This window comes from Lacerta agilis, chromosome 5, assembly GCF_009819535.1.
Source record: "Lacerta agilis isolate rLacAgi1 chromosome 5, rLacAgi1.pri, whole genome shotgun sequence".
Classification (NCBI taxonomy): Eukaryota; Metazoa; Chordata; class Lepidosauria; order Squamata; family Lacertidae; genus Lacerta; species Lacerta agilis.
Genome location: NC_046316.1, coordinates 58,444,839 through 58,466,791, shown reverse-complemented (window position 1 = coordinate 58,466,791; position 21,953 = coordinate 58,444,839). Strand labels below are relative to the sequence as shown.

The following is a 21,953-nucleotide window of genomic DNA, read 5'->3' as shown; positions in this document are numbered from 1 at the left end:
GGCTTATTTGCTGACATTTACTTTCACAACTCTCCAGGTCCATTTTCCACAATTTTTTTTAAAATGGAGAGTGAATAAGAATTTGTACTACACATTAACTCTCCGTGTGCCAGTAGCTTTCCAAATCACAGATACTAACAACTACAAATCTACTGCTGCTATGTGATCTATTATCTCTCTTTAGAAGCCTGCAACAAACACACACACAGAAGTGGAAGGTAATTTGTTCTTATCCAAAGACAAGAAAATGTAACATAACTATCTTCCATTTGCTGTTTCTTACTTGTGTGTAACTATCAATCAGATTGTTCTTGGGGCTGATGAGCTGATATATTGCGGGCAATTTTCCTGTTGTCATGGAAACGAGCACTGCAGGGCATTTTCTTCCTTTTAACTCAACGAAAGCTTTTTATTCAATGCTGCTGGAAATCTCTTAGCCAATCTGACATCTGTGTCATTACACAGAGTATAAATGCCGAAACCTGCACACACACATTAGGCTGCAGTTTTCACTTCAAACGTAAGGAGCTGGCTAAGCAACTAACAACAGGTGATGCAGATATTAGCTTGCTCAGAATCGGGCTGAATTGGATTACATCCTATTTGCAAAAGTGACTTCACAGCCCCTTTTGTAAGTCATTCTAAAAAGGTTTTATTTGTTCGTTTGGAATCTTGCAAATGTGACATGTAATCTTTGAAACAGAAGTTCCGGTCTCAATGTTTCTAGAGTCCAGATTCAAAGAATCTGTTAGAGATAAGAATTTCTAATCCTACAAATATATGCAAATCTCAAAATATGTGAACACTTCCTTGTATCCTGCAGTACACATCTAGTTTAGCAACACATCCTTTCTGGACACACATTGTTTCTATTTGCCTTTTAAAGAGATACTATAAGCAATAAGGCTAAAATAAGGATTACTTGCCTATGTTTTTATGCGAACAGGTTTAAGTAACTAGAGCTAGATGTTACACTACACAATTCTAGTAGTGAGAACAAGAAATGGTCTACAGAGTCACATCAATCATCCTGAAGCCCAGAAGTCAATCATCCTGACAAGCAGCAGGTTCAAACTAGCTCACTAGTCTGTCAGGAAAACATTTTCCCAGTACAGCTACCAGCTTTTCTTAATAGCAAATGCCAGAGATCAAGCTGGGAATAGTAGCTGTTCCTTCATGTACCCATTTCCTGGTTGTGTGACAAACAGTGCAATCTTACGTATGCTTACTTGGAAATAAATCCCACTGGGTTCAATGGGACTTACTCCCAGATGCACAGGATTGCAGCCAATGTCTCATTTCAGCTCCGGTAACTTCTCTCCCCTTTCATTCATTTTTGTTTTCTCAACAACACTGTGTAGAGTGAGCAGAGTGGTTGCAGGATTTTGTTTATTCACACACCATTAAGGAAGGGTTTCACACTGATGATTTTCTACATTGATTCCAAGACGTGAATAACATGTGCCCTATTATCACATGATGGGAACCTATGACTGACTGTACATTTCATATATGAATGGAGTGGCAGCTCACATGCATGAGACTTTAAATCTTTAAGTATTCTACAGAATTCTCTGCACAGAGGTAACTTATGTTGCAGTCTTAAGCTACAGGACTTATTGGCCAAATATGAAGTAGTTCTTACCTTTGGACAACAACTATACATCAGTGTAGGTGAGTAATGAACCGACAGCCACGTAAAATGTATTTCAGTCATACACATACCAAGACAGTCAAGCTTACATTTTAAAAATATATATCCAAGTGAACTCTTGCCTTCAGCAAAGGTGTATATACATACACAGTGATCTTCAAGTCAAGATTGCAAAGGCAAACAAAAAATTATTTCAACCTAAAGTCATGTCAATTCCGTAAAGATCAATGGCGGAATTGAAAAAAACACAATGCTATTTGGCAAACTGCAGATAAATGGCAGGCACTGTGACAGATGAAAGGCCTGGAATTTATACTCAAGGCAACATCCGTCACTGCACTGACAAACTTATACTTCGGTTTAATCTGGAAAACTCTCCAAAGGCTCCTTTAAAAAGGAAGGCACTTTCACATAAAGCCCAAGAAGTTCTGGCTTAAATTAACAAAGGCCCCAGAAAAACACAGAGAACTAGCAAAGTTTCTCATGCCTTTAAGTTTTTTTCTGTCTCAGCCTCTGGTATATCCTCTTCAGAAAGTGGCAGTTACCTTCAATTACTAGGATCAGTAACTAGGTTGAAATAAATGTTTTAACATGCACACAGAGCACAGGTTAAGACGCCTAAAAAAAGAGACAGAAAGAGAAACTCAGGCCACTGCATTAAGTCACCAATGGTGGCCTCCAGTCACTCTGAGTCTAGGAATCATTGGGGAAGCTGCCTCGTTATTAGCATGTACAATCAGTCCATAAAGACTAGGTCAGCATTATCCTCTTCTAGATAAGTAAGTGTGTTTAGAGGGAGGCTGCCTCCTGTAGCCCCAACAGAGATTTATGCTGCTGGCTAAGTTGCCTTGGGCCAAAATGGTCTGTGCTGCCATCTGTCATTTCTGAAATTGTTCCTGCTGGCGGTTCCTGGCTGTGTGCAGCTCTTGCCCGGAGCAACCTGCTACAAACTCAGTCTGCTTTTCTATCTTTACTCTGCCCTTCCTGACTTGAGCTGGAGAGGAAGGGTGGGCAATGCTAGTACGCTTGCGCCTGTCACAAAGTCCAGTTACTGTTATTTTCAAGAACAAAAGCCACATCACATTCCAACCAAGAGACCGAGAGAAAACTGCCCTAGGAATTTTAAAGTTGGGGATAACCTCTTAGGAATGGAATGTGAGCTTTGGAAATTGAAATATATTTGGAGTGAAGTGTGAATTTCATGCTCTTTATTCAGCTCATATTGGCAATGAATGAATCTTTCCCCAAAACGTCTGCTATATATAATTATTTACACAATGATTGGCTAATTCTGGGCTACTCCTGTAGGCCAATCAGGTTGTGGATTCACTTCCTCCGGGAGCCTGATTGGCTGCTCTTGCAGGCTAATCAGGTCGCTGATTCATGTCCACCTGGAGCTGGATTGGGTGGCTCCTGCGGACCAATCAGACTGCTGCATTCTGGATCCTATTGTTCTGGGACCAATCAGACTGCTGCATTCTGGATCCTATTGTTCTAGGATTCAACTCAGTACATAACAGAAATACACTTCATACACCCATTTCTTTAAACCATCCATTTCCTGGCATACCCTTTGTTTTTCAATATGGTTGCTGAAAAGGATGCTCACAGGAGAGAGGGAGGGAGAGATAAAGAACAGAGTGTGTTGGGTTGCTGTCAGTTCACATATAAATCTCAACACTACTTCAAAATTCAAGCTGACAGTCCATTTCAGAGGAGCAGAAATGGTACTAAGAAATATACTCCAGATGCTTGGTGGCATTTCCCAGCACTAATGCATTTTTGCTCAAAGCATTCTAAAGAAAATATAACACCCAAACTCGGAACTTTACAGGTAGTCCAAGAGTGCCCTCTATTTGACCATGAACACACATACTGTAAGTACAAAAAGAAGCCCTGCTGGATCAGACCAAAGACCTATCTAGTCCAGCATTTTGTTCCCATAGTGGCCAATCAGATGCCTTTGGGAAGCCCATATTCCATAGAAAGGCATCTGATGGAATGACAACAGAAGGGAAATTTAGCAGGATTATACATTGTATTCACTAAGCCCAAACAATGAAGGGTTTGAAGTACTGTACTATGCTGTAGGGGACCTACTACAGCAAATGGTAGTATCTTAGACGGCTGAAGGACTTTCAAGTGTCCACCATGTTCTCCTTCAAACAGTTTCTAACAGCTGAAGTGCATTAATTTTAAAGTTTAAGATGCATGCAACAAACAAATAGCTCATCTGGAGGAAGTTATTTGACCATTAGAGTGTTATTTGAATTACTTGTACTTCAATGCAAATGGAGTAAAGCAATGAAGTCACTAGAAGAATCATTGATCTGGACACTTAATTCAATGCAAATTTGTTTTCTGTTCAAGTTGTTGTGGAAACAGAGTGCCGTCAAATCCCGAGGCCATGAGATCTTGTTGGATAGATACATCAGGCATTCCTTATAATAGCTACAAACATTGACTTCCACTGCAACCATCCTCTGGCTGCGTTGTGTATTAGTCCTCTCTTATCCAATTCAAGCGTATAACATTTATACTCTAAAATCAGGATTTTCTACTACTTTGCTTTAGCAGCTGGATTACTTAAAGCTTCTGAATTATCATTAAGCAGCTTGCCAACTGAACATGAGTCAGCATTGTGATGAAAAAAAAATGCCAAATGCAATTTTGGAAGGCATTTAGTAGAAGCACTGTATCGAAAAAGCATTTTCTACATTTTAATTTTTCAATAAGGATGTTGTGCTCTTTCACACACAAATAATCCATGACAGAAACTGCACTACGGGAAGGATTGATCTCCACTTGGAGTAATTCAGACATGAGTATGCACAGAACCCACATTAACTTGACCCACATATAGAATCACAGAATCATAGAGTTGGAAGGGACTCTGAGGGTCATCTAGTCCAACCCCCTGCAATGCAGGAATCTCAAGTAAATCATAACATGACAGATGGCCATTCAACGTCTGCTTGCTTAAATCCCTCCAAGAAGGATAGTCCACCACCTCTTGATCACCCCTGAAGGAATGTTACACAAAGAAGCAGGACTATCAGAAGCCATGGTGTCTCTAGAGCTGCAAAATCAATTCCACAGCCTCACCTCAGACACTGGTTCTGGGCCAGAGGAGCAAGAACAGCAGTTGCAGACCTCACAACACACCAAAGTGGCAGTTGAGGGTACAGTGCACATACTGATTCCTGCTGCTCCCCAGTATTTATTTTCATGTAGGTCTGCTTTGGGGTAGATGTCTGAGCCTGCTGTTTGAAGAGGCAAGCTGACATGTCCAGCTACAATTTGAACAAATGCCTTGCCTACTACGACACATGGAAGACTTTTAGGTTGCTAGCACGTGTGGAAAGCAGTCATACAAAAAGCAGCACATGACAAGAAGCCATCATTTGCCTTTCATTGTTCCATAAATAAATGCACGTCCCATTTTTAAAGAAACCCCTTCAATTCAAACACAGCAAGAACTTATCAAACCATTCCAAAAGCTTCTTCAATGATGGAAGTGTAGACAAAAGAAGCCTCATTTTATTGAGGCGCTCCTAAACTCCCACAAAACCAGTTTAACTTCAGCCTTCTAGGAAAAGTTCACTTCTGCAAATCTTACCTGTGCCAGAGATACGGGACTTCCCTTCTTCATTTCTAAGCAAGTCCCGCTTAGTTTTCCTCCTTTGTTACTTGCATTGCATTTAAAACAAGTCCATCTCATCTGTCCATCTGTTTCAGTGCCACACTCTTTACTCAGCAGGCAGAGAGAGTGGTACAAGTGGCCACAGCTGTTACAAAAAAAGAAATTTAATTGCACACATATATTAACTAGAATACTCTGCACACTAGAGCACATTTGTTTTGTAAAATTAATTCTAAATAGGTTCCAATAAACCAAATGTCACACTACTGTCAAGGGAAACAAACATCTTTTAAAAGACATTAAGCCTGCAATCCTAAACACAGAGTTAGAGCCTTTTAATACAGTGGAACTTACTTCTGAGTAAGCATGCTTTTGTCCATTTATTCTCTGTCACAAACATTTTCTGGATCTCTAACTGCCAAATGACCACCTGACTATTAAAGAGAAATTAGTCACCTATAAAAGCCCTTCAGAAATCTTGTTTCTACTGGCTAAAAGTCTCAGAGGTTTTTACACTGGGGCAGATTTTAAATTCTTGAGATTAGAATTCTGGAAGCTTAATTTGTGTTTTAAATTTTCTATATTGTCTGTTTTATTGTTGTAAGCCACTTTAAGATCAACATGTTGAGAAGTGAGATATAAAATTTAAAAATAAATAAAAATACAAACCCTGAAGGCATACAGAGCCCAGTAAATCAGTCCCACTCACGGTACAGCAAGACAACAACCACCTCTATGTAACTTAACTATATTAAACTCTAGGACCTCACATTGCCTTTTCTCAACAATTACCTGAAGACTATGATTTGGTCAGCAGTCTCTTGTCTTCTCTTGTACTGCTGTAGACAAATACAACAGTAATCTTGCTTGGGGTTCAGCCCTCTAGTCACAGATGCTTTCAAATTACGTAAGGACCAGTGGAGGTCATGGTTGAGTAGGCTGGTTGTAGTCTCCAAAAGAGTCTGATCAAGGACGATACAAGAAAGACATCACTTAACCTGTTAGGCATGCTCCATAAATTCTGCATGTGGCAAAACATCTCATGGAGATTAAATGAGAGGAGAAACAACACTTTTAGGTATCTTAATGACAAATCCTGCTATTTTATATATAATATACACTGTCAAATGCCACTGTGTAGCCATTTTATAACAGTCACTCTATAGTACTATAATTGGAGTGTATCCAATAGAATGGTGTCTTCCTAGCTCACACATTTGGAGCCTTTGGGCTAAACCAATTTCGTATTTGTGTAAAGTGGAGAGAAAAAACAAGCTATTCTTATGCTAATGAGAAGGTGTTTGGGATTACAGTGGTACCTCGGGTTACAGATGCTTCAGGTTACAGACTCCGCTAACCCAGAAATAGTACCTTGGGTTAAGAACTTTGCTTCAGGATGAGAATAGAAATCGCGCTGCGGCAGCGGGAGGCCACATTAGCTAAAGTGGTACCTCAGATTAAGAACAGTTTCAGGTTAAGAACGGACCTCCAGAACGAATTAAGTTCTTAACCCGAGGTACCACTGTACAACAGAGCACAAGCATAAACTGGACCCATCCAAGTGATACTCCTAAACAAACACACACAATGTTTAAATGATATAACACCACAACCAATTTTATTTATACCCTGCCCATTTGGCTGGGTTGCCCCAGCCATTTACGATATGTTTGCATCATGTGCAATACACCATTCTACTGGACGGGCTCCAATTATAGAGCTGTGCATGGTTAGGGCTATCATATTGGGAAGGATACAAATGTTTATCTGTCAAACTTGTATGCTACCTGTCAGGGATCGCCTGGCTCCACGTGAGGAGAGGGCAAGGGGAGGTCCTACTCGGCAGGAGAGCCAGGAGAGGTCCTCCTCCCGAGGAGCAGTGGGACAGGAGGACTACTCGAGGGGAAGGGCTAGCAGGAGATCCTACTTGCGAGGAGGGCAGGGAAAGAGGTCCTCCTCGGGAGGAGGACTGGGAGAGCAGCCCTTTGCGAGAGGAAGTCTCTCTAAGTTACAGGGAACCCCAGCCACTTCTGTCAACGGACTCCTCCTCCAGGATTTCCCCTGAAGTCTCTCCAAGGAAGGAGGAGGTGCAGAGGGTTGGAGACACTGGGCAAAGACCCAGCACTGCCAGCCAGAGAGGATTTGAGGAAGAGATGCCGCTTCCGGCGCCAGCACAGCATGGGGGGGGGGTCAGGAGGCAACGCAGACGTCGTCGTTTTAGGGTGCCGAGATTTTGGTGCTGGGCGGGAAACAGAAGAGCGGCCCTTCCGGATTCTTCAAGTGACTGAGCGGTCATGTTTGGAAATAGCTCTACACTGTAAATAGGAATTCACAATAAATAGTCTTAGCAACTGAAGGCTCTGTCGTTACTCATGAGCAACCCTTGGAAGGATCCTGACACTACCCTTCCCCACAGAAGTTCAGGCGGCATGCATGGGATTATCCACATTTATCCTTGCAACCACATTCGCCTGGTGCATAGATGACACTCCCTGGTACCCAAACCTTGGTTTGGCAACCAGGGGCAACCAGGCATGCTGTTCCTCACCTCCTTCCCCCCGGTCCACAATCTTTTTAGCTTGTTTCATCTGTGTGAATGAGGTTATATCTGACTTACAACACTGAACTGTAACACGCCATGTAGGTACCACTTGTAGGATTCTTTGAGGGCAGCCAGGTGCTCTAAATGTGTGGGGTATGGATGTGACCTAGTTAATGCTTACACTTACCATACAATCATAAAATTGTGAAAGGTACCCCAAGGGTCATGTAATCCAACCCATGCAATGCAGCTTTTCGAAGCTGACTGCCCCATCCCATGCAAAACTAGCATATGTTTGTGTGATAGTTATTTGTTTCATACATTCTTGTGATTTATGTATAGTGCTACTGGGGTTGGCTCACGCACAGACACACTTATCCTACACAGAAGTGTGTACGCACAACAACGGCACTGGGGGAGGCACCCCCCACTCAGTCTCCTAGCCAGCAACTTTCTCAGACTTCCTGCTTAGTACCAGCGTCACTGGAAGAAAGCAATATGGAGGCACCCTGACCAAATTCCTAAATAAATGCCAGAGCAATGCAAGAGTTGAATATGGCAGAGAAGACTCCCAGCTACAGAACTTAAATGGTACTGAAGTATGCCTTCTGATGGTTCATGAAAGCAAATTCCCAGCGAGAAAATTAAATAAATTCCTTACACCACCTCATACTCAGAGGGGCTGCCTCTGCTGATGAGTTAGTGCCATTTCTCTCTGTCCCTCTTCCCCTTCTTTAAGGCAAGCTACAAAGGTGATTTTGTGCATCATATCTGGAAATCACAATTAAGAACTTTCCTGATACTTTGAGGATGAGAGGAGAAGCCTAAAGCTCCCAAGGGAAAACATGACTGCAAGGGAAGTGAGGAATGAGCTTTTCTTCTTTCTATTCTGGGCTCAAAAATAGCTACAAGAATCTCCTATTGAGAATACATCCAGGGATCAAAAGGCTAAGGTATAAATAGCAACTACCAGTAAACAATCTATTCATCTGAAAGAGAAAATAATGCAAGTTTCCATACTATCACAGACATAGAGGGAAGATGGTTTCTGACCAAAAAAATGGGCTCAGAAAACTAGAATGACATGCTTATATTTGCTCTAAGTGTGGTAAAATAGAACAGAATTTCCCATGTGATGGCACAAGCAGGTGCCTTCCGTAAGTGGGGATCTGATCTTTTATAACTATCATTTTAATTATTGAATTTGGTTGGATTTCATATTGTTAGCCGCCCTGAGAACCCTTCAGGAAGGAAGGACTAGGTATGAATTTAATAAACAATAAACATATAATAATATTAGAGGACAAATTGCATTAGATAAAATTTTAAAATGCAGTTCCCCACTTAGTGGGAAAATTGAAATATGAGCTCATCAAATCAGGGGAAATTAGTGGCAAAATTCTGATGAGAGAAATATTCAAAGGTAGCTCCTCAGCCCAAGGTGACAAGATGTACTCCTCACTGCTACCACTACCTCACCTGGAAAGAAAGAAAGCGACAGAAGCACACCTGTGCTGTGAACCTGCTCCTTCAGAGAGCATGATCATGTCCAGAAGAAACAATCTTACCATCCCCAAATCAGCTGTTTAGCAAGAACGGTACATTTGTTGCACTGCACATTGTCTCCAAAGGCCTTAAGGCAAACATGAAGTGAGGGATAGACCTCTGCTTGAGATCCTAGGCAGCTTCTACCAGTCAGCAGGCAGTGCCGAGTTAGGTAGACCAGTAGTCTAAGTTAGTATAAAGGAAGCTTCATAGGGTATCTGATAACCTACAGGTATTGTCATGTCCAAGACAACAAAAACTTGCTCATTAACACATGCTTTCATCATATTTGGTGGAAGATTTCTTTAATAGGCAATTAACAGTTTGGTTAATTAACACAAAGGGGATAATGTGGATAACGCCATTCAATTCCTCTCCCATTAGACAAAAAGCCTTTCAATTTTTAAGCAAGATCACTTTACCTTAGTAGGAAGAAAAAGCCCATTTTACTTACTTGTTCATAATTAAAGCTGTCTAGCATGCCCAGAACAAGACCCTGAATTTCTCCCAGTTTTCCTCTTCCATAGACTGGATCCTGTAAAAATTATTGCAAGCTGATGTTAATCAACTTCAATGAAAACAAACTGAAAAACTACTACACACACCAATGCAGGAGGGGAGAGGCAGATAAGGGGAAATGTTTGGTTAATAGCTATTGACCTCTCTGGCCACGATAAAAACATACAACCTCTTATCTAATCAAACTGCTAGTGCATGAGAAACAGCGAGATCTATATCTTCTAAATATAGCCTAGTGTTTATTCACATAAATATTTCTCTGTGACTGAAGTAACAGCACATAACTCAGATAACCCCAAATTCACTCAGGGCAGATTCAGAAGACTATGTGACAGGTGGTGTAAGCCCCCACATTCTGGGTATGCAGTAAACTTACCTGTCAAAGGTTCTCTTAGTTCGTTGATTCCAAGGTTGCTTCCCAACAAGGTTTACAAGGTTCCAGCCTAACAATGTTCCCTAAAAGACCTTGTCCTAGAGATGAATCCTGTCTTGCCCAAAAGGGTTTTCCTATCCTTCCATGCGACTGAAAGGAATGCAGTGAAGAGAATGGAATTTCCCTGCTGAACTCCTTGATTCAATAAGAATTCTTTTCTAAACAATTTTTGGTGTGGTCATGCATGAGATCTAATTAAAGCACGATGACATATTGCCTCAGGAGAGAAAGGTCAACAGGATTTTCATTATTTACATTTTTATAGTAATCTTGTCTAATACTTTTTATAGCTCTCTGCTTTCCATTTTTAAAATCTGCAGCTCTTGCAGGAAAAAAATCACACCCAGATATGTTATTGAAATATGTTCTGAAAGCTTAAAGCAATGCAGCAAGATTACAGTTATTTTAGTAGCACATGGGAGCTGAACTCAGTTTTAAATTTGAAGTCAACACTTGGGCTTTTTAATGTAGCAGGAAAAGTCAGTGTAAGAACCAATGGATGAAAATAAAATATGCAGAAATAAAATATTTTATTCAACAGTAAGGACAATTACAGACCATTTAAGGAGAGTTACCTTTGGTGGACTGGGATAGATATTCTCTACAATACAAATTTTACAGAGAACATTAGCTTTGCATAGTACGATAATAAGTTGACTGGACTAATCTAGAAGACTCAAATACATGTCAGTTGTGCCTTATAATTAATGACCTAAAGGAGCTTATGCTACTACCTGTAGAGATTAGAGGGGAGTGATAAATTCTTTTTAAAGGTTTAGATGGTATATTCAGGATTCTTCCAAGTGTTGTACATGACAATTCAGAATATCTGAAAGCCACATAGATTTCTCCCCACACTCTAGAGACTTGGGGACTAGCTGGATCAGCACCAGTGGCTTAGTCCCAAACACCAACTGTTGTTTTAAAACACTTTCCCTCCCTTTCCCTTGCTATACTTGCTTCCCACACCTACAATATGATGCTAGATTGCTAAGCCACACACAGTCGAAGCTGCTGTCTGGACAGGCTCTGAGCAGGGGGTAGCTAAAGGAAACATAAATGATTATGAGCTACAAATGAGGCTACAAAATCCCCATACAGCTGAAGTTACCCACGCGCTTGTTTGTTTGGGAAGCCTCTACATTAGCTTTTTTAAGTTTCCTGTTTAACAAACGCACACAAGTTATAATTTTTTACTAGGTCAACCTAAACCTTTTCCCTGATCTGCAAGGAAGCAGTAGCACATACCAATGATCCATCCACACAAAGGCAGCAGAGTCTTCTGGGGTCACATTCTGTTTTCAGTAAGTACTTTTCATTTTAGCATGCATAATTTAAAAAGCGGCAGCACAGAAAGTGCATCATGCTGAGGCACCATATAAATTATGGAGACTAACTGGGAAGTCTGGGCCCTTAGCACAGCATGTACGTGATCCATGACATATAGCAAGCTATTTTTATCTGTTAAGTGAGCCAGCTCCTCTTTTCTGAGGCACTCAATTCAAGAGTGTGCACATGTCAAGGGACGCCAAGCGCTAGTTAGAAAGGAAACCGAGGAGGACAGAGGAGCAAAGAGATGGCAGTGAAGATTGTGACATGTATGGATTGCTCCAGACATTAATCCCAGCTGACAAAATGATAACACCCCAGATGTCTTTTTAAACAAGCTACAGGAGAGGTGGGGAACCTTAAGACCCATAATGGCATGGGACCAGGTTACCTGAAAGACACTTATTCCAAGGTACTTACCCAGACACTGAGACCCTTTTCTAGATGCCTCTGCCAAGTGAATTGCTACTGGTGGCTAATTGAGAAATGGCCTTTTTCATGGTGACACCTTAGTTAAGGAATGCCCCCCATCACTTTCCTTACTCTTTTCATTACCAGGTGAAGACATTATTTTTAGTTCCAGTTACAGGTAGGTAGCCATGTTGGTCTGCCATTGTAAAAACAAAATAAAAAATAAAAAATTCCTTCCAGTAGCACCTTAGAGACCAACTAAGTTTGTTCTTGGTATGAGCTTTCGTGTGCATGCACACTTCTTCTGTTTCAGTGTATCTGAAGAAGTGTGCATGAACATGAAAGCTCATACCAAGAACAAACTTAGTTGGTCTCTAAGGTGCTACTGGAAGGAACATTATTTTTAGATTCCACAGAATTTTATATTCTGCTTCTAGTGTTGTTGTTTATCTTATTACACTGTTATACTTGCTGCTGAAGTTTTTTTCATTGATTTTCATTGATCATTGATCTCCCCCCCCCCCCGATGTTTTGTTATTGTGAGCAGGTTAGAGAACATTGTTTCTGGAGTGGCATGCAGGTGCTTCTTATAAATAAGAAGCAAATGACCCACAGAGGAGAGGTGCCTGAAAGACCCTGGGTTTCCCAAATGCTGCTGGTAGACCAGGAACTGATATTACATTTGAAACCCTCATTTGAAAGCCCTTTAAACTAGATAGGCACAGAAGGTCTATACCCAGATAAACAAGCACATTCCAACACCTGGATCTTTAATTACTAGAGATCAGTTACATGTAGGTAGCCGTGTTGGTCTGCCATAGTCAAAACAAAACAAAAAATAAAAAAATCCTTCCAGTAGCACCTTAGAGACCAACTAAGTTTGTTCTTGGTATGAGCTTTCGTGTGCAAGAACAAACTTACCGGTAGTTGGTCTCTAAGGTGCTACTGGAAGGATTTTTTTATTATTATTATTTTACTAGAGATCAGGTCAAATCAAGCTGCACAATATTTTAAAAAGTAGTGTGGATGAGTAAGGCTAGAGGCAAGGAAAATTGATGCCATTTACATGTTGTGTCTCTTTACTTCTCAAGCAACACATGCAACAGGTTATATAATGATAACAATGGACGGTCTAGCTTAGTGTCCTACTGGTTAGTAGTGGAAGCGAAATATATGCAATATGAATTTTAGCTTTTATACTGCTAATAATTATTTGCCCACAGTTCAATTCCAGCAGATATAGAATGCTCATCATCACATTAAATAGATATTCTATGCTTAAATGTGCTCAGAAACAGCTTTGACTTTCCTACAGGCATATGGAAATCAAGAATCTTAAAGTTTCCTGCTTCTGGAACAGGGTATACAGTGAGAAACCACAAGATATCTGATTTTAGCACATTCACAAGGGATTATGGCTTTGTGAAAGATTTAGCACTTTACCTTTCATCTCTATTTAAATACCACTCATCCTCTTAATGGGATAATACTTATCTTAATGTCCCCAAAATTCCCTTAATATTGCCCCAAAGCATTTCTTTCATTTTCCTTTTGAATTAATGTTACTAAATCCTCTGATGAGTCAGATTTAGAATTTAAATCTAACATTAATCATATTTAATACCGTTTCAAATGAGTAACTGTAAATACAATGTGAAATCATAACCCAGGTATTTCTGCTGAAAACAGCTCTATAGTATTGCTATGACATTTGGATTATGCCTATTTAAAGCAAACATTAAAAAAATGTTATTGTCTTTCTTAAAAAACAGACCATTTCAAAATATCTTTCTAAGCAAAGAGACAGTTCAATAGTTCAGTCTGTTGGAATGTTCTTGCTACGGGTATTTACCTTACACAGGCATATCTTCTACCCATAGGGCCCTCCTGTGGCACAATAGGTCAGTGCATTTGGCTGTTAACCAGATGCTTGGTGGTTTGAGCCCATCCAGGGGTGGCGGTGGGCAGGATTGCCACATTGCAAGGGGTCCCTTCCAACTCTACAGTTCCACGATTCTAAGAAATGCTTTCCCTGCCCACAAAACTAAATTCATTTCAGTGCATACAGAATAGCCACCCCAAATCTGGCACTCTTCGGAAGTCATTGGATTACAATTTTCATTTAATGTTGCCATACATCCGGATGTTCCCGGACATATGTAGAATACTGCAGTTGGCGGCAGAGTCTGGGCAAAATGTCCGGGAAACTGCTGGTGTATGGCAGCCCATGTCGGCAGTGGCGTTTTTGTCGATCTTCCATAAAAATAGCCCAAAAATGGTTTCACCGATCTAAATATGGCAACCCTATTTCATCATCCCTAAACACTGGCGAGGTTAGCTGGAGCTGTTGGGAGGTATTAGTCCAGAACATTTCAAGGACATCAGGTTGGGAACGGGTCATGTAGATGATATGCTGTGTCAGTCCAACATTTGTTAAGTGGGTCTGATATATTATTCAAGTGCCAGAAGTAATTATTTCCATCAGCATCTGACAACACCAACAGAGAGTAAGGACCCAACCAATTGTGCTGCACATATGCAGCCTGACACATGCCATCTCAGGGGGTTATCATTAAAGCAAACACAAGATCAAGAAAAGGCTCCTATTCTGAAAATGAAAATGGGGCATAGGAAGTACCGTAAGTTGTGCTACTAGGTCTTCTGAATCCGTAACAAATAAGATCATTCTCCTGTAACGAACTGATTGGTACCAAGGACTTTTATCCTCATACAAACGCTGTAGCTCAAACTAACAAAAAGCTTGCTAAATCAGATTCTTCAGGTTTTGATTCTAGACCTATGCTACAGAAGGTATTTTACCTATTCTATAAATTACAGTTGACAGCAAGACACTTTGGTATGGGAAGTATTGTTCTGAGGTCCAAAATACAACTAAAACAAAACAAAAAAAAATCAATGGAGCTGGAAACCAGGGACAGGAGGGTAAAAGAAAGTAGTTATCAAATTCACACTTTGCCTTTAGAAGCAGAAACTAGAAACTGGTAATAGTGATTAGGATGAGGAGAAAGGCAGCTGTAATTTAGATGAAATAAAAGCAGTGCCAGTTCAAATCCCCAGAGTAGTATTTCTCCTAAGCACTGAAGGAATGCTAGATAGCAATTTTACAAAAATATTATCAACCTAGATATCATGAGATTTGGTATTATAAATCATCCACAGAGAAGCTATCTCAGGGGAATCATGTGTCCAATATAAGGTAAATCTAAAAGCCATTATTTGATACACAACAGTAGGCTTCTGTTTTAGTAGAGGCCACAAGCAAGGCACATAATCTGGCCATGGAGCTGCTTTTTAGGTTGTATCTCCAGCAGGGAGCACTGATTTTGTAAAATGTTTTCCAATAAAAGGACAGCAAACAAATATGGCTTTGGCAAAACTAAATATGGGGATGAGAAAGCCATTTAAAGTTAGGCTTTGTTGGATTAAGAGCTAACAAATGCATTGTTTCTTACGTGGTTTATAAAATGCAAATGGAACACCCTGAAATGTGTTCTGTTCATTTTAATTATGTTTTTTTGATCTTCTAATACAAAACATGCAAAATACAGCAATCAGAACAAACCTCCTCCAGTCAGTTTTGTTCACCTATGAAGGAATGTACACAGACCCTGTAACTTTCCTTTTCAAGGGAGAAAAGGGTAACCACTTAACTCAGGAGTGGAGCATCTAGTGATGCAGAACTGCAACATTGCTGCCACGTGTATTAAGAGGGGGAAGACAGCAATACACTCAGGGCTACATAAGTGCATCAGATTGGCTCTTCCACAGTCCCTGTGCAGCCCTGAGCTTGCCACTGCCTTACCTCTCCCTCTCCTGGTAAGTGAAAGTGATGTTTCTGCTGGGAGGCTATTGCTATGGCTCTGCCAAACTGGGCAAGCTAGTCCTTCCCTCATGACCAAGGGGGTAGCAACTGGAAGAGGACACAGAGGCTTCATGGGTGCCATGGAAGACTTCAGGGCACCATGTTGGTGACCCCTGATGCAAATCATGAGCTCCACTCACCAAGGTATTCATGTTTATAGTAACAGAAAGAGGACAAAAACTTATGTAACCTTTAGTTTGAACCTCAGTCCTTCACTTACCTCTAAATTTCTTCTCAGATTCACTTTCTTCCGAGTATGAAAGTCTTAGCAATTTTAAAATTATTTTCTACAAAAGGCTACAAAATACCCATCCCAATTCCTATTGACAGCAGCTGTTTTAATAACTTCAAACCTTCTCACTGTACAACTTTGACTTTACTCAACACACTCTCTGCCACTACCCACAAAACCAGATGTAATGAGATGAATTTACAGATATTAACACAACGTATCAGGCAAATAAGTAATACCACTTTATACCATGACTTAAGCATGTACATATAAAGGCATATTTCACTTAAAAATACATTATCAGTACATTATCTCTACATCTCACCTGTAGAATTTTCTGCAAGATCAGTGGCAGGGCAATGAATGCTGCCATGTTGTTCAACACTTGCATCGTCAAGTTCTTCAAAACTGGTAGAATAAATACATCATAATCATAACTAACAGGAGCAAATACTATTCCACTGTGTGTTTTTAAGTCACGATATCTAATAGAAAATGGATTCTCTGGTGCATGTGGATGGTGAATGGAGACAATTCTTTTCTGTGATTATTTAATTTCAGATGAATTTCTGTGGTGTCTTAAGCAAATGCTCTCCAGTTGAGAGGTATTTCCATAGAAACTCCTCTATATTACATCCACAGGGAGAAGGGCAATTCAGTATCTACGTCTGAAAGCAAAGGAAAATAGAGCTCCTGAAGCTTTAATGTTGAAAAATGTTTCCCATGTCATACCCCACACATAAGTCAATGCTCAAATCCATGAATGTTAATATGGAAAAGAGGAACAGAGAGAAATAACTGAGCTTTAGAGTACAGAAACAGAAGGTAATACGCAAATGCACTCATGACACAACAGCTGTAAACCGGAGGAGAGAAACCGTCAGGACTGGGTGCTTCCGCCAGCCTCACTCTGCACTCTCCTGCCCCAGTGGAGGAGCTTCATACTCTGGCACCGGGGGGGGGGGGGTAGAGAGCAGGCGGGGGCGGGGCTGGCACGCATCTTGGGGGCAGGGCACACCGCTTGCAGGGGAGTGGCACCCAGCATGGGCGGGGGGCAGCTGCAATGGCACCCTACTGGAATTGTGCTGCCAGGGGTGGTGCACTCCCCCCGCACTCTTCCTCCGTCAGTGTCCTGCCCTAGGAGTCTTCATACGGGAGCTGTTGCTAGAAGAACTGTGAGGGGGATTTCTGGTCTTTTCTGACAAGGTTTACAAGATTTTTGGAGGGAGGGAGTTGCTTGGCACCAATGTAATCAGTTTCGGGGCTACTTTGAAGGTATAGGATGTTGTCATCTGGCCTAATGATAAGCTTTATGCTTACATTTTTGATATATTTTATAGGCGCTGCCCATTATTGAATTGTTAGTGTTATGGCTCAGTGACAAAGCTATTCACATTCTCACTCACAATTATTTGGCTTCAGGGAACAGGATCTGAACTACACGTTGTTATGGATATTTTGGTGCTTACATTCAGAGTAATGACACAGCGCAGTAGAACTGGATAACTTTTGGGGAGACATCATTGCTTCTAAGAGTGGAAACCACAGTGCCTAGAGAAGAAACAAAATGGAATCCCGTGAGTGCCAGTCCATATACCTGAATCAGGCAATAGTTTGGGCCCAGGAGTTGGCCCTGCCACTAGGCAGAGTGAGGCAAGTGCATCCGATGGCAGATGCTTGTGCAGGACAGGATTGGCAGCACCATGGTTATTGCTCCTGTGCCTCACCCTGCGTCACTGCCCTTATTGAAGGACAAAGCTATATATGCCATAGTCCGTCTCGAGAGCCTAACCTAGCCAGGTGTCTCAGGTGCTGTGGAGGATGCTATTCCATTTTCAGTGTTGTGAAGAAAGATTCAACTTTCAATAAGGTCAACTTCTGTATGTGGAAAAGGGAAGGGGCAGCCATCTTGTTCTTTGCCTTAGGGAGCAAAATGTCATTGGCTGGCTCTGGCTGACTTCTGGTCAAACTAATTATTATTAAGTACTAATTATTATTAAGACAATTTATATATGTCTTACATTTAAGCAAACCTCTCCAACACAGATTAAAGCATCTTAAATAAACTATAAATACAAAATATACTAGAGAATAACAGTACAATTGTCGGTAGTAGAACAATTAACCTTATCCGGTTTTTGTATAGGATACACCTGAATCAGACATGGGGAATCCTAGGGTGCTCCAGAGGTTGTTAGACTGAAACTACCATCGCCCATGGTCACTGATTATAGTGGCAGGGGTTGGTGGGAGTTGGGAGTCCAGCAGCATCTGATGGAGCTCTGGTTTTCCATCCATGACCAAATGAGATGTTATGGTAAACTTAAGGCTGTTGCTGAGAACAACCACCACACAAGCAACTCCTTTCCCCTTCTACAATAACTACCAGCACTTATCTTGGGTCATGATGTTCTTGCTTTCCATATCCCCACCCCACATCATTGGCTGTCAAATTGGCGGTCAGGGAAACTTGGTGCCTTGCAATGTCACAGCTCAAATACTAGATGTTATAGAGGGGGAGGGGGAGGGGGAGGGGGAGGGGGAAACTAGATGCATCTTTCTCGCAGCAACCCCCCAGTTACAATAAGATGAGCTTAATGGAAAACAAGCCAAGCACTTCCTAGACTTCTTACCTCTCGCTGTGGTTGATTTAACTTGTGTGAATTCCTCTGGCAAAGTGCAATTGTTTTTGCTAAGCTATCTTCAATATCCTTTAATGAAGGAAATTCTATTGAACCTTGATTTAAGGAAGAAATAGCAATTAGATACTAATCTGGCAGTTAAATCAGACAGCTAAAATCAATGTGGGGGGAAATAATCACATAATTTGACTGTATATTAAGTTTGTTCTATACCCTCACAACAATGTCATAATAGGGGAGCTCCCATGGAACAAGTTGATATTTTAGAGGGGAAACTTCAGGACGGGGGTTGGGGGGGAGGGAGAGAGAGAGAGAGAGACCAGGCTGTTTAGGGTTTTATTTATCCTTCTCCTATATGAGCAACTTCACCTATGCTGTTTATTACTTGGTGGTGATCTGCTGCTATTCTACCACATTTACTGGCAGAGCTCTGTAAAATAACCATACAGACATGCCCATAAGATTTGGCTCAGATGCCACAAAAGTCAGTTACCTCTTACTGAAAACATAAGTTCTTCATAAGTTACTGTTATTATTGTTTATACAACTATTAAAACCATTTAATTCAATAACAAAGTCATAATGGTTATGCAAGCAGTGAGGGTCTTACATCCCTAAATTGTCCAGTCCGTCACAATATTCAAAAGATGTTTAGAAAACCTTACTTAGGTTAGGGAGATTATGGGATGAATTACATTACCCCGAGTTCCATGGCTGCTTATATTTGGTAGGAGGTGATCTTGTGTTGCTACGAACATTTGCTTTGAGCAGATTTTATGAAATACAAAAGAAAACACCCAAAAGGCCCAAGCAATCTTTTTAAAATAAATTTTCACCTTAAACTACCTTATTCATTTATGATAGCATTCTGCCAAGTTCCTACAGAGCAACGACAAGCTCTAAAATATATTTTAAATGTGAACTGACTGACTACATTTGGCTTCTCTGACAAATTCAATAATGCTTTTCTCATTTATTTTCTATTTGTAAGCAATACAGTTTCTCATAAAAAATATATTCAGTTCATTATTTTCAAACAACTGTTTGACAGCCCATTTTAACTTTACTTGTGTGAGATGGAGACTGCATAGGAAGTAGGCACATAAGCCTGGTTCAGTCCAATCTTCTCCCTCCCACTTTTTGTTTTGCGAAAGGCAAGAAACATGCAAACCAGGTCTCCATGTGGATTGTGTGCCTCGTGCATTACATTATGTGTATGGTGGAAGGGCGCAAACATACAACTCTGCTAGACAGCGAGAACTACTGTACCTCTAAGCATATGCACCAGGCATATACTGCTAAGTGATTGGAGCTTCCTATTGTGAAATTGGGACCATGGTATAAAACTCTTGCCAACTAGAACCAGATGGATAGCAAACATATGAGGTTTGCAGTAGAGAAGTCTGTGAAGTAAGAATTTATCCTTCATTGCATGTCTAGATCAGACTTCCCTTTGAAATTAAATCCTAAGAGCATCTCCAAATCAGCCATTTATTTCCCTGGGCCATTTATGACATTTCTAAAATGCCCTTCACCAAATGGTTCTAGTGTAGCAATTACCAGCAACAGATAATATTTGCATGATAAAAAGAAGCACAAGCCAGAAAAATCTCCGTTTTTGTCAATGTGATCTACTTTCGTGATTTTTCCATGGCCCAATGGCAATGTAGACTGGAGCGCTAGGCCCATGTGGCTGGACCCACACATTAAATTCTGGGGGGATTAAAATGGTGGTGGAGTTACATAAAGGAACATGGGCCCTGGCCAGATCCAGCATCAGCAGTAGTTCCCCCTGCAGGGGCATTTGCCAGTGTATGCCATGTATTGGTGCGCAGCCTGGTATGATGCACTTGTGCAAATTCAGCATTTCTTACTTTAAAAACACATTACAATCTCAAGCCCACTAATCCAGGAGGAGAGAGTGTGTGTGATGAAGATTAGTAACACTGAAGCAAGAGATAAAATGCAATCATCTTTGTCAAGGGGACGTGGTCTAGGCTTGCTCTGACAGAGCAATACAAAGCTAATCAATTCTTCTTTTATTCTCAGCTTGATATCATTTGAATTTTACTCTCTTCAAAAAAACTCACATTTCCTGAAAAAAGGAGGAAAGCTCAATTTTAAAAACTTACTTTCACCTTCACATGTAAGTGTCAACAACTTGCTTTGTAGCCACTGCAGAAAAACACATAATCAGTTGAACTCACAAGGCCTTTATACAGGATTTTCTACTGCCAATTATTCTGCCCTCCCCCTTAAAGTTTCCCTGACTTCAGAAGAGCTTACATAATGGATAACATGGGGAGGGGCGCAGGAGGACCAGAAAGGCAGCCACCTTTTTATTTTCAATTGGTACATCAGCATTATCTCATAGTTAACAGCAATTCCATTCCTTTCATTTTGGAATGAACAAGAGCCGTACTTTGGTATTTAGCTTACTTTCCCTAATGTCCTCCTATTACTGGATCATTACGGTCTTGGTATTGGTCTTAAGTGCTAATTCTGTGGCTAACTGAAGGCCAAGATTGGCTAGGTTGACTGGGGATGATGGATGCTGCAGTTGAGCAATATCTAGAGGGCCAGAGTCTGGTTCCCCACACCTGCTTTAGAGTAACGCCCAAACATGTGTACTTTAACTCAAGTCGCAATGGCATTATACAGTAATATTTCTCTGTTCTTGCTCCTCACTGTTTGCTGCTGCTAGCAGTTGTGAGAAAACAATCAAAATAATGGCATCAGGTCATGAGGTAAACAGAGTTATTTGGCATTAGACATGTTTTTTGGGGGGGGGTTAGAGAAGGGTTAATTCTTCCCTCTAAAGGTTTCCAGTTCCAAATCTAAAGTTATAATCAAAAAGATAATATTTATTATCATAAAAATATGGACTAAAAGATGTAAGTGACTGTCTATGGAGAAAATATGGCAAAATGTCTTCCGAGATGTGGAATAAGCTGGGGTAAACAAAGAATTGTAGAACTGGAAGTGACACTGAGGGTCATCTAGTCCAACCCTCTGCAATGCAGGACTCTCAACTAAAGCATCCATGGCAAATGGTCACCCAACCTGTGCTTAAAACTTCCAATGAAGGAGAGCCCAACACTTTCTGAGGGAGTCTGTTTC

General features: G+C 40.8%; 1 protein-coding gene across 3 annotated transcripts in view; it reads right to left on the bottom strand.

The window, feature by feature from the left end:
- VPS8 (VPS8 subunit of CORVET complex) overlaps positions 1–21,953 on the bottom strand; it is an 83,724-nt gene that overhangs the window by 4,109 nt on the left and 57,662 nt on the right. For all 3 annotated transcript variants that reach the window (XM_033150071.1, XM_033150070.1, XM_033150072.1), the window contains 7 exons: positions 20,966–21,008; positions 18,825–18,928; positions 17,661–17,742; positions 16,517–16,599; positions 9,839–9,919; positions 6,090–6,259; positions 5,274–5,442 (listed from right to left, as the gene is read on the bottom strand). In XM_033150071.1, coding sequence (XP_033005962.1) covers positions 5,274–5,442; positions 6,090–6,259; positions 9,839–9,919; positions 16,517–16,599; positions 17,661–17,742; positions 18,825–18,928; positions 20,966–21,008 — 732 coding nt within the window. The remainder of the gene's footprint in view (positions 1–5,273; positions 5,443–6,089; positions 6,260–9,838; positions 9,920–16,516; positions 16,600–17,660; positions 17,743–18,824; positions 18,929–20,965; positions 21,009–21,953) is intronic.